This window comes from Phacochoerus africanus, chromosome 8 (assembly GCF_016906955.1).
Source record: "Phacochoerus africanus isolate WHEZ1 chromosome 8, ROS_Pafr_v1, whole genome shotgun sequence".
NCBI lineage: Eukaryota > Metazoa > Chordata > Mammalia > Artiodactyla > Suidae > Phacochoerus > Phacochoerus africanus.
This window is the reverse complement of record NC_062551.1, coordinates 74765929-74783716: the sequence shown is the minus strand read 5'-3', so window position 1 is coordinate 74783716 and position 17788 is coordinate 74765929. Positions and strand designations below refer to the sequence as shown.

The 17788-nt window shown below is 38.3% G+C and overlaps 1 protein-coding gene across 5 annotated transcripts in view; it reads right to left on the bottom strand.

The window, feature by feature from the left end:
• SPEN (spen family transcriptional repressor) overlaps positions 1-17788 on the bottom strand; it is a 91165-nt gene that overhangs the window by 11860 nt on the left and 61517 nt on the right. For 3 of the 5 annotated variants that reach the window (XM_047792018.1, XM_047792021.1, XM_047792022.1), the window contains 6 exons: positions 16559-16759; positions 11587-11738; positions 8733-8858; positions 8273-8386; positions 5884-5997; positions 3324-3424 (listed from right to left, as the gene is read on the bottom strand). In XM_047792018.1, coding sequence (XP_047647974.1) covers positions 3324-3424; positions 5884-5997; positions 8273-8386; positions 8733-8858; positions 11587-11738; positions 16559-16759 — 808 coding nt within the window. The remainder of the gene's footprint in view (positions 1-3323; positions 3425-5883; positions 5998-8272; positions 8387-8732; positions 8859-11586; positions 11739-16558; positions 16760-17788) is intronic. The other 2 variants (XM_047792020.1, XM_047792019.1) reach the window with 2 other exon arrangements.

Genomic DNA, 17788 nt, shown 5'->3' with positions numbered 1-17788 from the left:
AAACAATATTTTAGATATACTGAGTTGAATAAAATTAATTTCAACTTTTTTTTTAGGGCTACACTGGCGGCATATAGAGGTTCCCAGGCTAGGGGTCCAATCGGAGCTACAGCTGCCAGCCTATGCCACAGCCACACCAGACCTGAGCTGTGTCTGTGACCTACACCACAGCCCATGGCAACACCTGATCTTTAACCCACTGAGCGAGGCCAGGGATTGAACCTGCAACCTCATGGTTCCTAGTTGGATTGTTTCCGCTGCACAAGGGGAACTCCAATTTCAACCTTTTTAAGCCAGAAAATGTAAAACCACATATGCAGCTTGCATAACACTTCTATTGGACTTGGATGGCAGTACTTCACCCCCTTTTTATTCTTTTGTTATCAGTTTTCATGACTTACAATGAGCACTAGTATTAAATAGTATCACATCCCACATTTTTTTTTTTTTGGTCTTTTTTTAGGGCTGTACCTGCAGCATATGGAGGTTCTTGGTCTAGAGGCTGAATCAGAACTACAGCTGCCAGCCTACGCCACAGCCACAGCAATATGGGATCCCAGCCACTTCTGCGACCTACACCATAGCTCATGGCAATGCTGGATCCTTAACCCACTGGGCAAAGCCAGGGATCGAACCTGAGTCCTCATAGATAGTATTCAGGTTCATTACTGCTGTCACAATGGGAACTCCTAACATCCCACATTTCTAAGTCTCCCATAATTACTTTTTTTGCCAAAAGATATTCTTACTACAATTTGGGAAACAAAGGTACTGTCTGAATAGACAGATAGCAATGTAACTAAAATCTTCCCAACTATGCAACCTGTACCTGTACGATACGGATTTAAAAAAAAAAAAAAAAAACACTAGGGGCCAGTCTCCCTGGGCTGGGTCTCCTTACTTGTAAAATAAATTTTCCTCTTAAAGCTCAGGTTTTGAGAACTCTGTTTCCATGACTGCATAATAGCCAAACTACCATAAGTAGGTGGGAAATTCATTTAAAGCATAATGTGACCCTATAAATTCACCTTGAGAATCACTTTGGTAAAGTATATGGCTCAATGCACTAGCAGGTAGGGGCCCTGAGTTTATCCCCAGCCCAGCTGCTTAGAAGCCTATAACCTTATAAAAGTCATCTGATCTTCAGATCCCACCATAAGTAACACCTGACAAGAGTCCTGGCTCTATAATCCTGACGCAGTATTTAAGGGAATAAAAGAAATACTACTTTTATTTTTTTATTTTTAGTCTTTTTGTCTTTTTATAGGGCCACACCTGTGGCATATGGAGGTTCCCAGGGTAGGGGTCTAACTGGAGCTGTAGCCACTGGCCTATGCCAGAGCCACAGAAACATGGGATCTGTGCCACATATGCAAACTACACCACAGCTCATGGCAACACCGGATCCTTAACCCACTGAGCGAGGCCAGGGATTGAACTCTCAAACTCATGGTTCTTAGTTGGATTCGCTAACCATTGAGCCACAACAGGAACTCCAAGAAATACTACTTTTAAGTTGCAAAAGCCCTTTGTAAATGGGTCATCATTTGCATTCCTGAGCTGAACTATCTTTAGGGGTAAAGTGGCTTTTCTGTTGTTTCTTTTTGTTTTTTTCATTTATTCATTATCTATTCAGCAGGATGACTTCCTTCCACTGTATGGAAAGGGCAAAGGTCCTCAAATTCTATTGCAGGAAATGCATTTCAGAAGCACTGCCATCTGAAACCAAATGGGACAAGCCAATGAAGTTCCACATCCTCCTCTTCCTACTTTAGGAGATGAACACCATTTAACAGGGTTAAATAACCACAGGCAAGAACCAAAGAACAAAGCCAGAGCCAGATCATCAGTGAAATGAATGAATATAAGTGATAATGTACAAAAATTAACACCCACATTGCATTATCCAACCCTCACAAGTTACTGTTCTTTGAAAAATATTTAACATAAGCACAGAGGATTTTAATGGAATTTTTGTCTTAAGTGCCATTACACCATCAACACACTTTCCATTCACTTATGGGTAAGAAGTCCTATAAGCATTTAAAATATTAACAATGACTTCAGATTGCTATGTGGGGGGAAGCCAGGATGGAAAACCCTCCCTAAAGAAACAGACATTCTCTTACATGCTCATTCTCTTTGTCTCTCCGTCTCGCTCCCTCACCCATACACACAAGTAACAGAAAAATTCAGAAGGTGGATTTCAATCCACTGGTGAAAAACCATTAAAACCTTAGAAGTTCAAGCTTTTAGAAATTTGGCTGTAGGGGACCTTTTTCATTAAAAGAATCTCCCAAATATTCAATGATCAGTACACAATGCTCCATGGAAAAATGAAAAAGAAATATATACCTTCTGTGATTTAAACAAAAATGAAGTGGTAAGAAGAGGCAGTAAAAAGGAAATGCATTCAATAGATTTCACGATCAGGATTTGGCTCATCCTTGTAATAGAGCCCTTTCATACTTGAATTTGAGAGTCTAAAGGCATTTTTCAAAAGTCTTCTGTCTAACACACATATACAGGGGTGGAGATCTAGTGGTAACGTTCCAGGAGACTTAAACACAGAGGGACATTTGGACAAACAGCTTCATCATACGCTGAAGCTTTGGACAAAGAGCTTCATCATATTCCATTTTCAAATGTGATCAACTGGTGACATTGCCAGGATGTTTTAATATATTTGGTCTAAAAAAGAATCAATTAACAGTTTGGGGGAATCTTACACTATAGAGATAGCTTAAGATCGTGAGACCTTAAATGATTTTGAACTGTAATGTTTCACACAAGTAGCAGAAAAAATATCAAATACTTCATTACAATGAAAATATTAACATGGAGAAGGTTTCCTTTTTACACAGCTAAAGTTACCAATTTATATAAACTTTGGCTTACTCATTCACAATTTTTTAGGGCCATACACACAGCATACGGAGGTTTCCAGGCTAGGGGTCTAATCAGAGCCACAGCTGCTGACCTATGCCACAGCAACACCAGATTCGAGCCGCGTCTGTGACCTACACCACAGCTCATGGCAATGCTAGATCCCTGACCCACTGAGCGAGGCCTGGGATCTAACCTGCGTCCTCATAGATACAGGTTTCTGCTGAGCCACGACGGGAACTCCTGAGATAACAATTTAAATAAAGCTCTTGATAGTCTTTTGAAAGGTTTATTTTTTCAAATTCATTCTATGGCCTCATGCATGATGACAACGTGGATGTTGTCATTACTAAATATACAGGGCATTTAACAGTTTCTAAATTTTATGTATTAGAAATTTTAAAATCAAGCTATGCTAATATGTTTAAAATACATACCTTCTTTCTGCTAACATTTCATAAAAATCTCTGATATCTTGACCAGATTTTTCCATACAGTGATAAAATGCCAGCTGACTTTCCCGATTTGCAAAATCCACCTTAAAAAAAAAAAAATAGCGGTTGTTTAATGCAAGTTTCATGCTTTAATGATGAAAAATGTTATCAAATTTGAAAATCTGATAATCCCAATCTTCCCAATATAGCCTTCTGGATAAATTTCAAGAAAGAGTAACTTATCTCATTTAAGGAAAACAGTCTACATAACTAAAACTGTATTTTGTTAACATCAAATTGCTCTCAAGTTCTACAGAAATCTTGATAATGGTAATTTAAAGTCCCAAGCCTCAACAAATTTAAGAGTAGAGAAATTATTTCAAGCATCTTTACTGACCACAACACCATGAAACTAGAAATAAGCCAAAGAAAAAGAAATGAGGGGGAAAAAAAGATCACATGGAGACCAAACAACATGCTACTAAAAAACCAGGAGTTCCCTGACGGCCTAGAGGTTAAGGATCCAGCACTGTCACTGCTGTGGCTTGGGTCACTGCTGTGGTGCACATTAAATCCCTGACGTGGGAACTTCCACATGCCATAGGTGCGGCCAAAAATTAAATAAATAAAAAAATAAGAGGAGTTCCCATCGTGGTGCAGGGGAAACAAATCTGACTAGGAACCATGAAGTTGCAGGTTCGATCCCTGGCCTCGCTCAGTGAGTTAAGGATCAGGCGTTGCTGTGAGGTCGAAGATGCAGCTCAGATCCTGCGTTGCTGTGGCTGTGGCATAGGCAGGCAGCTGTAGCTCTGACTGGACCACTAGCCTGAGAACCTCCATATGCAGAAGGTATGGCCCTAAAAAGCAAAAAAAAAAAAAAAAGAGAGAGAGAATACTACAAATGATTATGTGCCAACAAATTCAAAACCTAGAAGAAATGAACAACGTTCTAAAAACATACAGCCCACCTAAAATGAATCAGGAGGAAATAGATAACTTGAACAATCACTAGAAGTGAAATAGAAGTCTGAAATTAAAGAACTCCTACAGAACAGACGTGTGGTTGCCAAGGGGAAGGGAGTGAGATGGATTGGGAGTCTGATGTTAATAGATGCAAACTATTAGATTTAGAATGGACAGACAATCAGGTCCTCCTGTGTAGCACAGGGCTATACCAATTTCCTGGCACAGGCCATAATGGAAAATATTTTAAAAAAAGAGAATGTATAACTACGCATGTTTGAGTCACTGTGCTGTACAGCAGAAATTGGCATACCATTGTAAATCAACTACACTTTAGAGAGAAAGGAAGGGAGGAAGGAAGAAAGAGAGGAAGGAAAGAAAGTTGATTAAAAAAAAAAAAAAAAGGAGTTCCCGTCGTGGCGCAGTGGTTAACGAATCCGACTAGGGTTCGGTCCCTGCCCTTGCTCAGTGGGTTGACGATCCGGTGTTGCCATGAGCTGAGGTGTAGGTTGCAGACGTGGCTCGGATCCCGCGTTGCTGTGGCTCTGGTGTAGACCGGTGGCTACAGCTCCGATTCGACCCCTAGCCTGGGAACCTCCATATGCCGCGGGAATGGCCCAAGAAATAGCAAAAAGACAAAAAAAAAGGAAAAAGAAAGAAAGTTAATAAAGGCACAAAAAAAAAAATCCCTCCATACAAACAAAAGTATAAGACCTGATGGTTTCACTGGGGAATTCTACCAAACATACAAAGAACTTAAACTGATCCTTCTCAAACTCTTTCAAAAGACTGAAGAAGGAAGGAACACTCCCAAAGATATTCTATGTATAAAGAATCATCATTACCCTGATACTAAAACCAGACAAGATACTACCAAAAAAGAAAACTACAGGCTAAAGTTCCAGAACACAATCCTGAAGAAGTAGAAAAAGCAAAATGGAAAACTGGAACATACCTATTAGGATTCTAGGTTGTCAATTAGATAACTGGCAGTTGTCAATTAGATAAGACCAACTAAATCCAGTAATCTGCTGTGCATAAATTTGCTGGAACCACAGTTAGGACATAAAATAAAATATGGAAGAACACAAACCTTATTCACAGCCAGGCCTCAGTCACTAAAGCATAATACCCATTTTCTATCAATATACTGAAAGACTGATTTCAATCTAGTTACTAAGTACACAAATTCCTTTGAACTACCATGAACAAAAGTGTTTAAAGGAAAATATCAGACAAAAGATCATGAGGAGGAAAGAAGATAAAAGAGAGGATCATTCCAAAAGCTGGACTGACTGACACTTGGAGCTAGTGGGTGTGCACATACCCACAGGTGATTGTGGGCTACATGTGAGTACCGGGTACCCGGGATGTAGAGAAGCACACTTCCTTGAATGAGAGGATTTGGGGGGAAAGTTCTATAGCCAATGGTTTAGAACATCCTGTGCCCTTAAGTAGCCAAATATACAAACTACAATATCCCCCTTAAAAAATGAGGATATATGCTGCATGTCCTGTAAACAAACAAAACACTGATTATCAAGAAGTTGGGATCTGAACATGATTTTGTTTTGCTTCTGTTTAAAGTCATGCTGCATACCTTAATTTTATTCCCACCAATTTTCCTCCCCTTGGTCTCTTTTACAGCTGCTTGTGCATATTCAATTTCATTGTAGAGAACCAAGGCCATGCCTTTTAATCGATCAAATACCACCTGTAAAAAACAAAACACAAAACAAAAAACCATAAGAGCCTCATCCACTAGACTTAGCATCGGTCCTAATAAAATCCTAAGTCATAAATACACTGACCAAAAAAAATTTTTTTTATTCTAGAAAATGTTTAAAGCTTTCCCTGATGATGCACGTTATAGTGAAAACACAATAAAATGTGTAGGGACTGTTTAGAATTGTGAATATTGTAGCTTGAAGTATATTATGCCTTTATCTTGTTTTAGCATTTTACTTTATTTTCCATGTTGACTGAGTGCTGTACTGTATTTAAGTACGCACTCTTCTAGTTATGGCTCAAAAAAAACCAATACCCTTGAAAGAGAGGGAAAAAATGTAAAGAGTACTTAATGAACAGTAAATTTCATACTGTATGTCAACTATACTTGAATTAAAAACTTTTAAAAAGCCAGTTCCCACTGGCTCAGTGATTAACAGACCTGACTAGCATCCATGAGGATGCGGGTTCAATCCTGGCCTCGCTCAGTGAGCTAAGGATCTGGCGTTGCCATGAACTGTGGTGTAGGTAGCAGACACAGCTCAGATCTTGCATTGTTGTGGCTCTGGCACAGGCTTGTGGCTACAGCTCCGATTCAACCCCTAGCCTGGGAACCTCCACATGCCAGCAGTGTGGCCCTAGAAGACAAAAAAAAAATTTTTTTAAAGAAAAAACTAGGAGTTCCCATTGTGGCTCAGTGGAAATGAATCTGACTAGGAACCATGAGGTTTCGGGTTCGATCCCTGACCTCGCTCAGTGGGTTAACGATCCGGCGTTGCTGCAAGCTGTGGTGTAAGTCGCAGATGCAGCCTGGATCTGGTGTTGCTGTGGCTCTGGCGTAGGCCGGCAGCTGTAGCTCGGATTAGACCCCTAGCCTGGGAACCTCCACATGCCAGCAGTGTGGCCCTAAAAGACAAAAAAGGACAAAAGACAAAAAAAAGAAAAAAAGAAAAAAACTATACTATAGCAAAGGAAAAAAAAGAAAAAAGTTTTGGAGTTCTCCTGTGGCAGGCATAATGAGTTAAAGGATCCTGTGCGGTCATTGCTTGGGTTGCTGTTGTGGTGCAGGTTTGATCCCTGGCCCAAGAATTTCCACATGCCATATGTGCAGCCAAAAAAAAAAAAATTTTTTTTGGTGAATTTTGGTTATGAATAGCACTATGTCTTAAAGCTGCTAGATTTTTTAACTTATACTAATAGCCTTTTTGTTTTGTTTTGTTTTTTAGGACCGCACCCACAGCATAAGGAAGTTCCCAGGATAGGGGTCAAATGAGAGCTACAGCACCGGTCTACACCACAGCCACAGCTACGCGGGATCTGCAACCTACACCAGGGATCAGATCACAGCAAAGCCAGATCCTTAACCCACTGAGCAAGGCCAGAGATTGAACCCACATCCTCATGGATACCAGTCAGATTCATTTCTGATGTGCCACAACAGGAACTCCATATACTAAGAGCCTTTAAGATGTGTTTCTCCAAACAACAGAAGCTACATTTAAGAAATGTCAGAGCTTCCCCTGTGGCATACTGGATTAAGAATCCGACTGCAGCAGAGGTGTGAGTTCAATCCCTGGTGGGTGAAAGGATCTGGCATTGTTGCCACAGCTGTGGCTCAAGTCGCAGCTGTGGCTTAGATTCAGTCCCTAGCCTGAGAACTTCCATATGCCGTGGGTGGGGCTATTTAAAAAAAAAGAAAAGAAGGTAACGTCAGTTACGCAACACACCACAGTGTAAATCTAGTTTCAAAACGTTAAAAACTTGACCTTCACATCATGGAATGGGGTACAGAGACCCTTTTGCTGTTATGTTTGTAAGTGTATTACACAACAAACATTGTTTAGATGAATAATCTATTGTGTGAGTGTCCCTTTAAAGTCATCGCCATTTTTTTTTTTAAAATCAAATCATATTACATATTAGTGTGAACGTGAATAATTACATAATTAGACTGTCTAGTTTTTTTAGACAGTCTAATTTTAACGTGAGATAAAATTATAGCAATCCCTAAGAAACATTCTACTTAACAGCATTATGCAGATTAGTTCCAAAATTAATCATCTCGGTCGGTTCTAGATAGTTTTTCAAAATATTCAGTCATATCATAAGCTAAGAGATGCAAATGCTCTTCAACACCAAACTTTGGAAAAGAGAATTTTAATGTATGAGTTACTAAGGAAAAAGTCAGCACTAGAAATTGAGACTGAAAAGACAAAATACCAAGAAAGAGAGCCAGAGATAACTTTAAACCTTCCACCTACCTTTACCACAGGTCCATAACGGCAGAAATGTCGTGTTAAATACTGATCTGACACATTTGAAGAAAGCCCATCTAACCACACACAGTTTGTGGGCATGCTCTTTCCAAAACCCAGCTGAATATGAAAGGTAAAAACATCTATTAGTTAAGTCACCAATTATTCAACAACAAAATTCTCAGAAAACTTGTCTTCTGTAGGAACCTTATCAAACCAACATCGTAAGTGGAAACCATCACGTAAAATCAAACAGAAATGTACACAGAGGTTATCCTGCCTGGCTAAGCGAGTATTAATTCAGATATAGTATAACAGGATGAGGATGCAGGGAAATTTATCACCATGAAGTTATCTAACTATACTATTAAAATGTGAACTAATCAGATATATGCACAAATAACTCCAAATCTTAAAAAAAGGCAAGTATTAACAATGGCACAATAACTTATGTGAGTTCCTTTACCTTGAGGCGGTTATTTCCAAGGTATTCCCCATCCATCTTCTTAATAGCCTTACAAACACTGGCAATATCACAGTATTGCAAGAATGCATACTGAGGAACTCCATTTACTTTCTTAATATCAATATCCTGAAAAAAGCCAATGTATACCACTTGGTGATATGCCAATAAGGAAATAAATCAGAATAAACCAAGTCCATAGGAGCTATATATTTCTCAAAACAGTTTTATTCGTGAAAACCATTTTCTTAGTTACAATTATATATTCTTAATGCAACTGTAGATTAATAGTATAAAAAAACCATTCACAGCATTTGTTGTCACAAACCACGAAACCCTTCTCATGTGAAGAAGCTCCTTGCAGAAGAGCAACTGCAATGCAACTCAAAACTCAAATTAAATCCACAATACCTGTGATAAGAGAAATTTATGTTATGAAAAAAAGGTAGCCTGTTTAACAAAAACCTAAGAAATAATTCCCTTCTGCAATACTTAAAGTCCTTATGAGGAGCAAACCATTTAAAATATAGTATCTGGGAAGAGTAAGATTGATAAAGAAATCAAGTTTTCAAAGGTGATTTAAAATATTCAATCCTATATTGAAGACTCATTTTACCAGTATATTTAACTGAATTAAGCCTAGTTTGGTAATAATCTCTCTTACCTAGAATAAATGGATTACATGAATATGCGAATTATTTTGTGAAGATCCATCAGAATACCATCCCTGGAGTAAAGAAACGCTCTACGAAGGGATACCTCCGTCTCTTTGGAATGCTCAAAACCTGTAGCCACATCTGATACTCCAGTCCTGCCTACTTAGAGGAGGTAGTGAAAAAAACCTGGCTTACACATGAAAATGGTCCAGAGAAACCAGACACTTGGATGGCAAAACTTGTATTTAAACAATAATGAGCTGGGCCATATAATGCAGATTATGTATTGTGATTATCTAAACCTCCTTAAAGGTCACAAGTCAATAATCAAAACCTGAAACACAGCAAAATGAGTAATGCATTTAAAGAGCTGTTTGATGGGTCCTTTAAAAAACATTATATGCCAAATGCTTCTAAGTAATGGTAAATAGGAGCTGTTTTCATCATTACATAGAATGTGATAACCCAGGATAACTCCATTTGAGAGAAATGTTTCCAAAGAATACTGGTGGGTAGACTCACTAAATAGGTTCTTCTGGTTCTAGCAAAATCTGTTATCGATAAGCAGGAGACCATGTTCCCAAAATTTGTATGTCATCAAAATAGTGACCCCCATGAACAACTGCATACATAGTAAGATTACGGTTTTCAAACAGAATACTGACATGTCCACCTTACTGACAGGCATAGCCCTTAGAACATAAAAATCATCCCATTTATAGGAACATTGGTGAAGAAAATGTATCCATGTGCCCAAATACAACTCTTTATACTCCTCTAAAATTTACAGTAGCAGCTACATTCAAATAAAAGTACGATTGAAAGTATTCTCATAAAAACAAGATAACTCAGAAAAATCAAAATAACTGAAAAAGAAAGATGAATGTTTTGCTGGTATATTTCTCTAAACATATAGCTTCTCTGTTTTTTCTTCACTTCTACCAACCACTTCAATCTCTTGCTCCCAGCCTCTCTAAGATGAAGTTTAGATCAGCCAAAAGCACAAATGGATGGACAAATAGGATCTTTTGCTTAGAGCATTAGTGTATAAATAAGGATGGATAAATGGATGGACAAATAGACATCACACACACACACACACACACACTAAAAGATTAACAATAACTATTTCTACCCAAAACATTTTTTTTAGTCTCTAAAGTCCAATACACTACAGTACCTTCTTCATTGTCAGTAATACAGAGAAAATCTAGGAAAACAAAAACTAATTTCCCTATTTTTTCAAACATACAACAAAACAGTATATATCTTAAGGGTACAAAGCTGCAACCAAACTACTTCCACTATAAACGGATTCGAGTTTTTTAAGTCATGGGGAATAGAAAAATCCTTTTATTCTTTAACAGTGACTTGCATAATTTAAAAAAAACGATTCTAATTAAAATTTCAAAATAGAGATGGGTTTCCAGCATGGCATCCACATTCTAGTAATCCCCAAGATACTTCTGATGTGCATTCTGATAAATAATCATACATTAATCTTCTGTTTCTTTCTTACAAACATGTTTTCTCTCCAGATTTTCCTTTCAATCCACACAACTGAAGACAGTATTAATATAGCACCCGAAGCGCAAAGATAAGAAAAACGGCAAGAAAAATATATGAAAACAAAATAAAGACAATTATTTATTAATTTTTAATTTTATTTTATTTTTTGTCTTTTCTTGGGCCGCTCCCGCAGCACATGGAGGTTCCCAGGCTAGGGGTCTAATCAGAGCTGGAGCCACTGGCCTATGGCCAGAGCCACAGCAATGCAGGATCCAAGCCACGTCTGCAACCTACACCACAGCTCACGGCAACGCCAGATCGTTAACCCACTGAGCAAGGGCAGGGACCGAACCCGAAACCTCATGGTTCCCAGTCGGATTCGTTAACCACTGCGCCACGACGGGAACTCCATCTGTGACTTTTGGCAACATTGTGATGATCAGTGAGGCCAGGGATCGAACCCCCATCCTCTTGGATACTAGTTGGATTCTTTACCCACGGAGCCACAATGGGAACTCCTATTATATATTTTTAAATACACACATAAAGCAGTGGGTTTTTCCAGATCACGTTTTAGTAGGAGTTAAGGGCAAGTGAGAAAAATATTCATTACACCATCTAAATATCATTTTTCCAATATATAATCTGTACTATGCTTTATGTTTTATGACAAAAAAAAAAAAAACACATACCACAATTTCTCCAAAGCGCTGGAAGATGTTGCGAAGATCATGATAAGTAGTGGTTTTTTCAAGGTTACCAATGAAGAGGGTTCTTGTTGCTTTGGGGTGAAATTCATCTATCCTTTCATCCAAAGGGCGAAATTCATTTTCACTTTCTGTTTCTGTAAATGGGATAGGGACAGAGTTTTTTAATATGTATTCATATATCATGGGAAAAATCTACAAATAAGAAATTAAATCTCTGAAATATTGGGCTAAATATTCCTAATCTGAAAAATTATACACACTATCAGAAATAGCTCCAAAGCAAAGGAGGAATACAAAGGCTAAAGAAACTTGTCCAAGAAATTAAGGGAAAGTTAACACTTTGATCTTTAAAATAGAAAAGTAGACTGAATTTTAATCTGCTAAACTGATTTGTTCTAAAAAGAATCACTAACACAGAAACACACCTTAATCCCCTGAAAAAAAAAATGGTAATTATCTGAATCTAATCTTAGGTTCCGAAAGTATGTAGCAGGTTCTGAATGTGGAATATAAAACTACAACATGGGAATTTCACTGTGGCTCAGTGGTAATGAATCTGACTAGTATTCCTAAGGACCTGGGTTTGATCCCTGGCCTCACTCAGTGGGTTAAGGATCTGGCGTTGCTATGAGCTGTGATGTAGGCTGCAGATGCGACTCAGATCCCCCACTGCTGTGGCTATAACTCTGATTCGACCCTAGCCTGTGAATCTCCATATGCTGCAGGTGCGGCCCTAAAAAGACAAAAGAATAAATAAATAAAATAAAGTATAATCTGAAATACACATAAAAATCAGCTAAAAATAGTCCAGCTTCATTATTTGTTTAATTTACTTTTAAACATTTTATAAAACATTTAGTACTTTGTTTGTCATGCCCAATTGTCTAAACACAGCAATTTTTAGATACAAGAATAATAACTGTATGAAAACTGACTGAAGTAACACTTCTGAAAATCTTCTGATGTTGTATGGTACTCAATGACAAACAGCAAGAAACTAAATGACACTTTTTTTTTTTTTTTTGATCTCCTGTCATTTTAGGGCCAAACCCAAGGCATGTGGAAGTTCCCAGGCTAGGGGTCAAATCAGAGCTGCAGCTGCCGGCCCACACCACAGCCATACCAGTGATGGATCTGAGCGACGTCTTCGACCTATACCACAGCTCACAGCAACGCCAGATCCTTCACCCACTGAGTGAGGCCAGGGATCGAACCTGCATCCTCATGGATGCCAGTTGGGTTCATTAACTGCTGAGCTATGACAGGAAGTCCCTAAACGACTCTTAAGGTTTCCATTTCTTATGATCAAAAGCCTTGGTTCGACGTCTAATTCAATCATAGGTGTTCTCTGAAGCTCCATTAATTAACTTGGTTTAGGGCAGGGACATTCAACATTTTCTTTTTTCTTTCCTTTTCTTTTTTTTTTTTTGCCATGCCCATGGCATGTGGAAGTTCTCGGGCCAGGGATCAAACTTGAGCCACAGCAATGACAACATCAAGTCCTTCACTACCAGGGCACCAGAAAACTCCCAACACTTTCTTAATAAAAATTATCAAGCCTGTATGTTCTCTCTCTTTTTACTGAGAAACAAAGCCATCCAAAAAAGTTAATATTTAATCAACTTGGCTGAAACAAACTGTTAGTACCGCCACCAAAACATTACTGATGTCAAAGACAACATTGGTATTAAAAAGACTCTATTTCTGAACTCTAGAGTGAACTCAGCCAGAATACATCTCACTCCTGACTCCAGTTTATTTCAGCTTAATTTTACTTGTGTCAGCAAAGAGTACGTACTTTCAGTAACATGGACCCATAAACTTCCCAGGGTTCATACATCTGTCTCCATATTTTCAGCCTATTTCAAGGGAGTTTATCTCATTTTAAGCTCAACTAGGTGTTCTTAAAACTAATAGAGGGTACATACTTAGGAATATTTCATTTAAAGGAAGAAAAAGAAAAAAATAATTAAGACTCATCTTGAGATCTGTACTTCAAAAAAAGTCAAAACAATAAAGCATGATTTGCAACCATTTAAATCTGTAATGACTTCATTTCCACCGAATAAATAGCTCAGTAAAAAACTGGAAATTCAGTTTGGGAGGGGGGTGTCTTTTCCACCTGTAATAATCTATTTACGCTTCATGACCAGTGTTAAGTCTTAATGTCTACACATCACTGAAAAAACAATTTTAGTTTTCTAGTGAATTTTTCTGAGGTCCTAAAAGCGTTTTGTTTTCCTTTGGTTGTGATGATTGCTGTACACCAATAAGTGTAATAAAATTCATTAAGTAATTTAAAAAAAGAAAAAACGATTTTATCCTACAATTTCAGGTTTAGGAGACTGTAATGCTGTGCACAGGAGCAAAAAAGCACAATCTTAGGAGCCATATCTATCTGCAAAGTTGGGCTTCTTGGATTTGGATCTTTTTTTAATTCCATGAGGTCCTTGACCTAAAGAAGCAATCGGCTCCATAAATTTCAATATAAAACATTTATAACAACTATCCAACAGCATAATTCCAACGAAGTCTCCATACTCAGTTTTCAAATATCCCATTAAACTGGAGTTCCCACTGCAGCTCAGTAAGTTAAGGACCTGATGTTGTTCCTGTGAGGGTGTTGGGTTCAATCCCTGGCTTTGCTTGGTGGGTCGAGGATCTGTCATTGCCACAAGCTGCAGTGTAGGTTGCAGATGTGGCTTGGATCCAGTGCTGCTGTGGTGTAGGCCTGCAGCTGCAGTTCAAATTTGACCCCTAGCCCAGGATCTTCCATAAGCAACAGGAGCAGTCTAAAAAGGAAAAAAAAAAAAACCATTAAACCACTATTTCAGGAGTTCTCCTGTGGCACAGGAGGTTAACAATCTAGCGATGTCACTGCAACAGCCTGGGTTGCTGCTGTGGTGCAGGTTCAATCCCTGGCCTGGGAACTTCCACATGCCACTAGCATGGCCAAAAAAAATGAGAAAAAAGAAACTGCTTTCCAGTTACATTGGCTTTCAACATGGGGAACAGCCAAAAACAAAACAAAACTGGTTATTTCAATGCTGCTGCATATGGAAAAATTACCTTCCATTTTCCTATGCCTGAACAAATTAAACATCTTAAAATCTTCAGTGGCAGGTAGTTAAAACCAATTAACACCCTGGATGCTAACTAATTAGATAAAAATGCTTTTTTACAGAAACAATCTCAATCTAACTCCATTACCTGGAGATTAGAAGGTCATCTATTGATAATGCCCCTGAATTAGATCCTCACCAGTCAAAAATTATATATGGCTCTAAAACCTTCCATAGATTATATGACATTCCTAAATATCATTCCTGGGAGTTCCCATGGTGGCTCAGCAGTAATGAACCCAATTAGTATGCATGAGAACACAGATTTGATCCCTGGCCTTGCTCAGTAGGTTAAAGATCCAGCATTGCCATGAGCTATAGTGTAGGATCCCAAGTTGCTATGGTGTGGTGTTTGCCAGGAGGTATAGCTCTGATTTAACCCCTAGCCTGAGAACTTCCATAGTCACAGATTCAGCCCTAAAGAGACCAAAACAAAAACAAAACAAAACAAAAAACAAACCTGAGTTTGCTCTTAGCCCAGTAAGTTACGGCAATACATCTCAAACTTCACAAAGTAGGGAATGTATAACCTACAATTCTTTTGAAAAGATAACATTCCTTAACTCCTATGTTTTACCATAAAAGTATGCACATTTTAGTCTTCACTCTAATAACTAACTCTGTGCCTGTTTTAATGTACAAGTAATAGTTACACATTCTTCGCAAGGAAATTCTATTTTTCTTAATTGTTAAAAAAAATGAATATTCCAAGAAAACAGGCTATGTTTACCCTATAAATTATACTCAAAATCTTAGGCTTAAAAATTCAATTGCACCAGCTACATAATGTGAATGCATATTATTAACATTTCTATTCACCCCTCTAAAATTTACTCACAAACTGCCTTAAATCAGGGGTTCCCAAACTTGAGTATGCAAATTCTGAACCAGTAAGCTGAAGTAGAATCAAAGAGTCTGCATTTTAAACAAGTACCACAGGTGGTTCTGAAACAGGAAAAACACTAACCGAAGTCATGCCTGACAAGACTTCCTGCCTTAGAACAGAGAGCTCTTATAGGTAGGTTCCAGCAATATAATATCCCCTTGAAATTTTCAATAGTTGCACTTACAAGACTTAGTCCTCCCCCTCTGTCACTGTCTTCTAAGGTTATGAAAGCAAGAATAACAGATCCAATTTGTCCACTGTCCAGTTTCAATGGAAATAAAACTGGTTCAACTAGTCCTGCAAATTGATGTAGTTTGTTTTCTAATTCAGGATAATTCTGTTGTCATTCTCCTAGGAACTATAATCTTATTTCAATCACTTCAGTCCTTTTGAGAAGGCAGGATTCAACAAGGGGCTCTACTCTGCCTTTCAGGACTCCTACAAATTAGCATTGCTCCCCGACAGAAACAGAACAATCTTGGAGTTCCCATCGTGGCTCAGTGGCTAATGAACCCAACTAGTAACCATGAGGTTTCGGGTTCCATCCCTGGCTTCACTCAGTGGGTTAAGGATCCCGAGTCACCATGAGCTGTGGTGTAGGTGGCAGACGTGGCTTGGATCCCACAGTGCTATATGGCTGTGGCCGTGGCCAGCAGCTATAGCTCCCATTCAACCTCTAGACTGGGAACCTCCATATGCAGCCCTAAAAAGGCAAAAAAGACAAAAGAAAAAAAAAAGGAAAGAAAGAGAACAATCTTTACCTCTTCCTAACCAAAACAATGTATTTTATTAAGTTAAACAACAAAAGGTAATCACTCTTTAAACAGAAGAGACTGAAAGTATGTTAATAAACAGAGCTGGAATGGTATCCACATTCAGGATAACATGTTGCCCTTTCATAAAATGGAATACAAATTACACTAACACTCAATTGCCTATCTCTTACCTGGCCCTATCCATGCTGTTACTTCAATCTGCATGCCAAAGAAAAGTTTTCCTTTTGATGCAGTCAATGCTTTTTCTTGGTCCTCTTGCTGCCGAAAGAATACCAGACCATACCTCTCTTCTGAAGTTCCATGTATCTGCACTGAAGTCACCTTTCCAAATTTCTTAAATTCATGGAAAAGCCCATCTTTAAGGCTTGTATCTAAATGCCCAAACAAAAACAAGTTGCTTATTTTTCTAATTTAGTTACAACTCAAAATGTAAGCTACTAAATCTTTAGCTTCATTTTTGACCTAATTAGCATTAAAATGTTACTTTTTAAAGTAAAATAACTCTTAAAAAGGCATTTTAGAGAATACTGTACAATTCTGAAAATAAACTGTTAGAAGATATTACTAGTTATTTGTTAGGTGAGAAATGAATATCATGGTTATGCAGAAAAATTTCCTTATGTTTTACATACAAAAGTACAATCTTTTGGAGTTCCCGTCGTGGCGCAGTGGTTAACGAATCCGACTAGGAACCATGAGGTTGCGGGTTCGGTCCCTGCCCTTGCTCAGTGGGTTAACGATCCGGCGTTGCCGTGAGCTGTGGTGTAGGTCGCAGACGCGGCTCGGATCCTGCGTTGCTGTGGCTCTGGCGTAGGCCGGTGGCTACAGCTCCGATTCGACCCCTAGCCTGGGAACCTCCGTATGCCGCGGGAGCGGCCCAAGAAATAGCAAAAAAAAAAAAAAAGTACAATCTTTTAAGTCAGTATGAAATAATGTAACATCAGGGATTTACTTGACAATAAAAAGGTAACAAGAACAGGAAAGAAGATGGAGACAGATAAAGCAAGTATGGCAAAATATTGATGATTTTTTTAAGCTGGGGTTTGGTGCAAGGGGGGTTCATTTTGCTATTTCCTCTACTGTGGGTATATTTAAAATTTTCATGGTAAAAACTTTACACACACACATATATATGCATATATAAACTTAAAGACCTGAAAAAGAAAGCCCTATTTCTAGTTTTCCAAGCATCATGTCAATGATAAAACTGTGTGGGAAATGGCATGTAATATGTAAACAACTTTAAGGCCTTTTAGAGATGAATTACACCATCTGGAGGTCTTGTGTTAACTGCTTCATTATAATAAAAATTGTACAGAAAGACAAGCCAATTTTACTCCCTGTCCATTCCTAAATCACAAAGTAATCTAAATTAAAAGCTCACCAACACCTGTATGTCA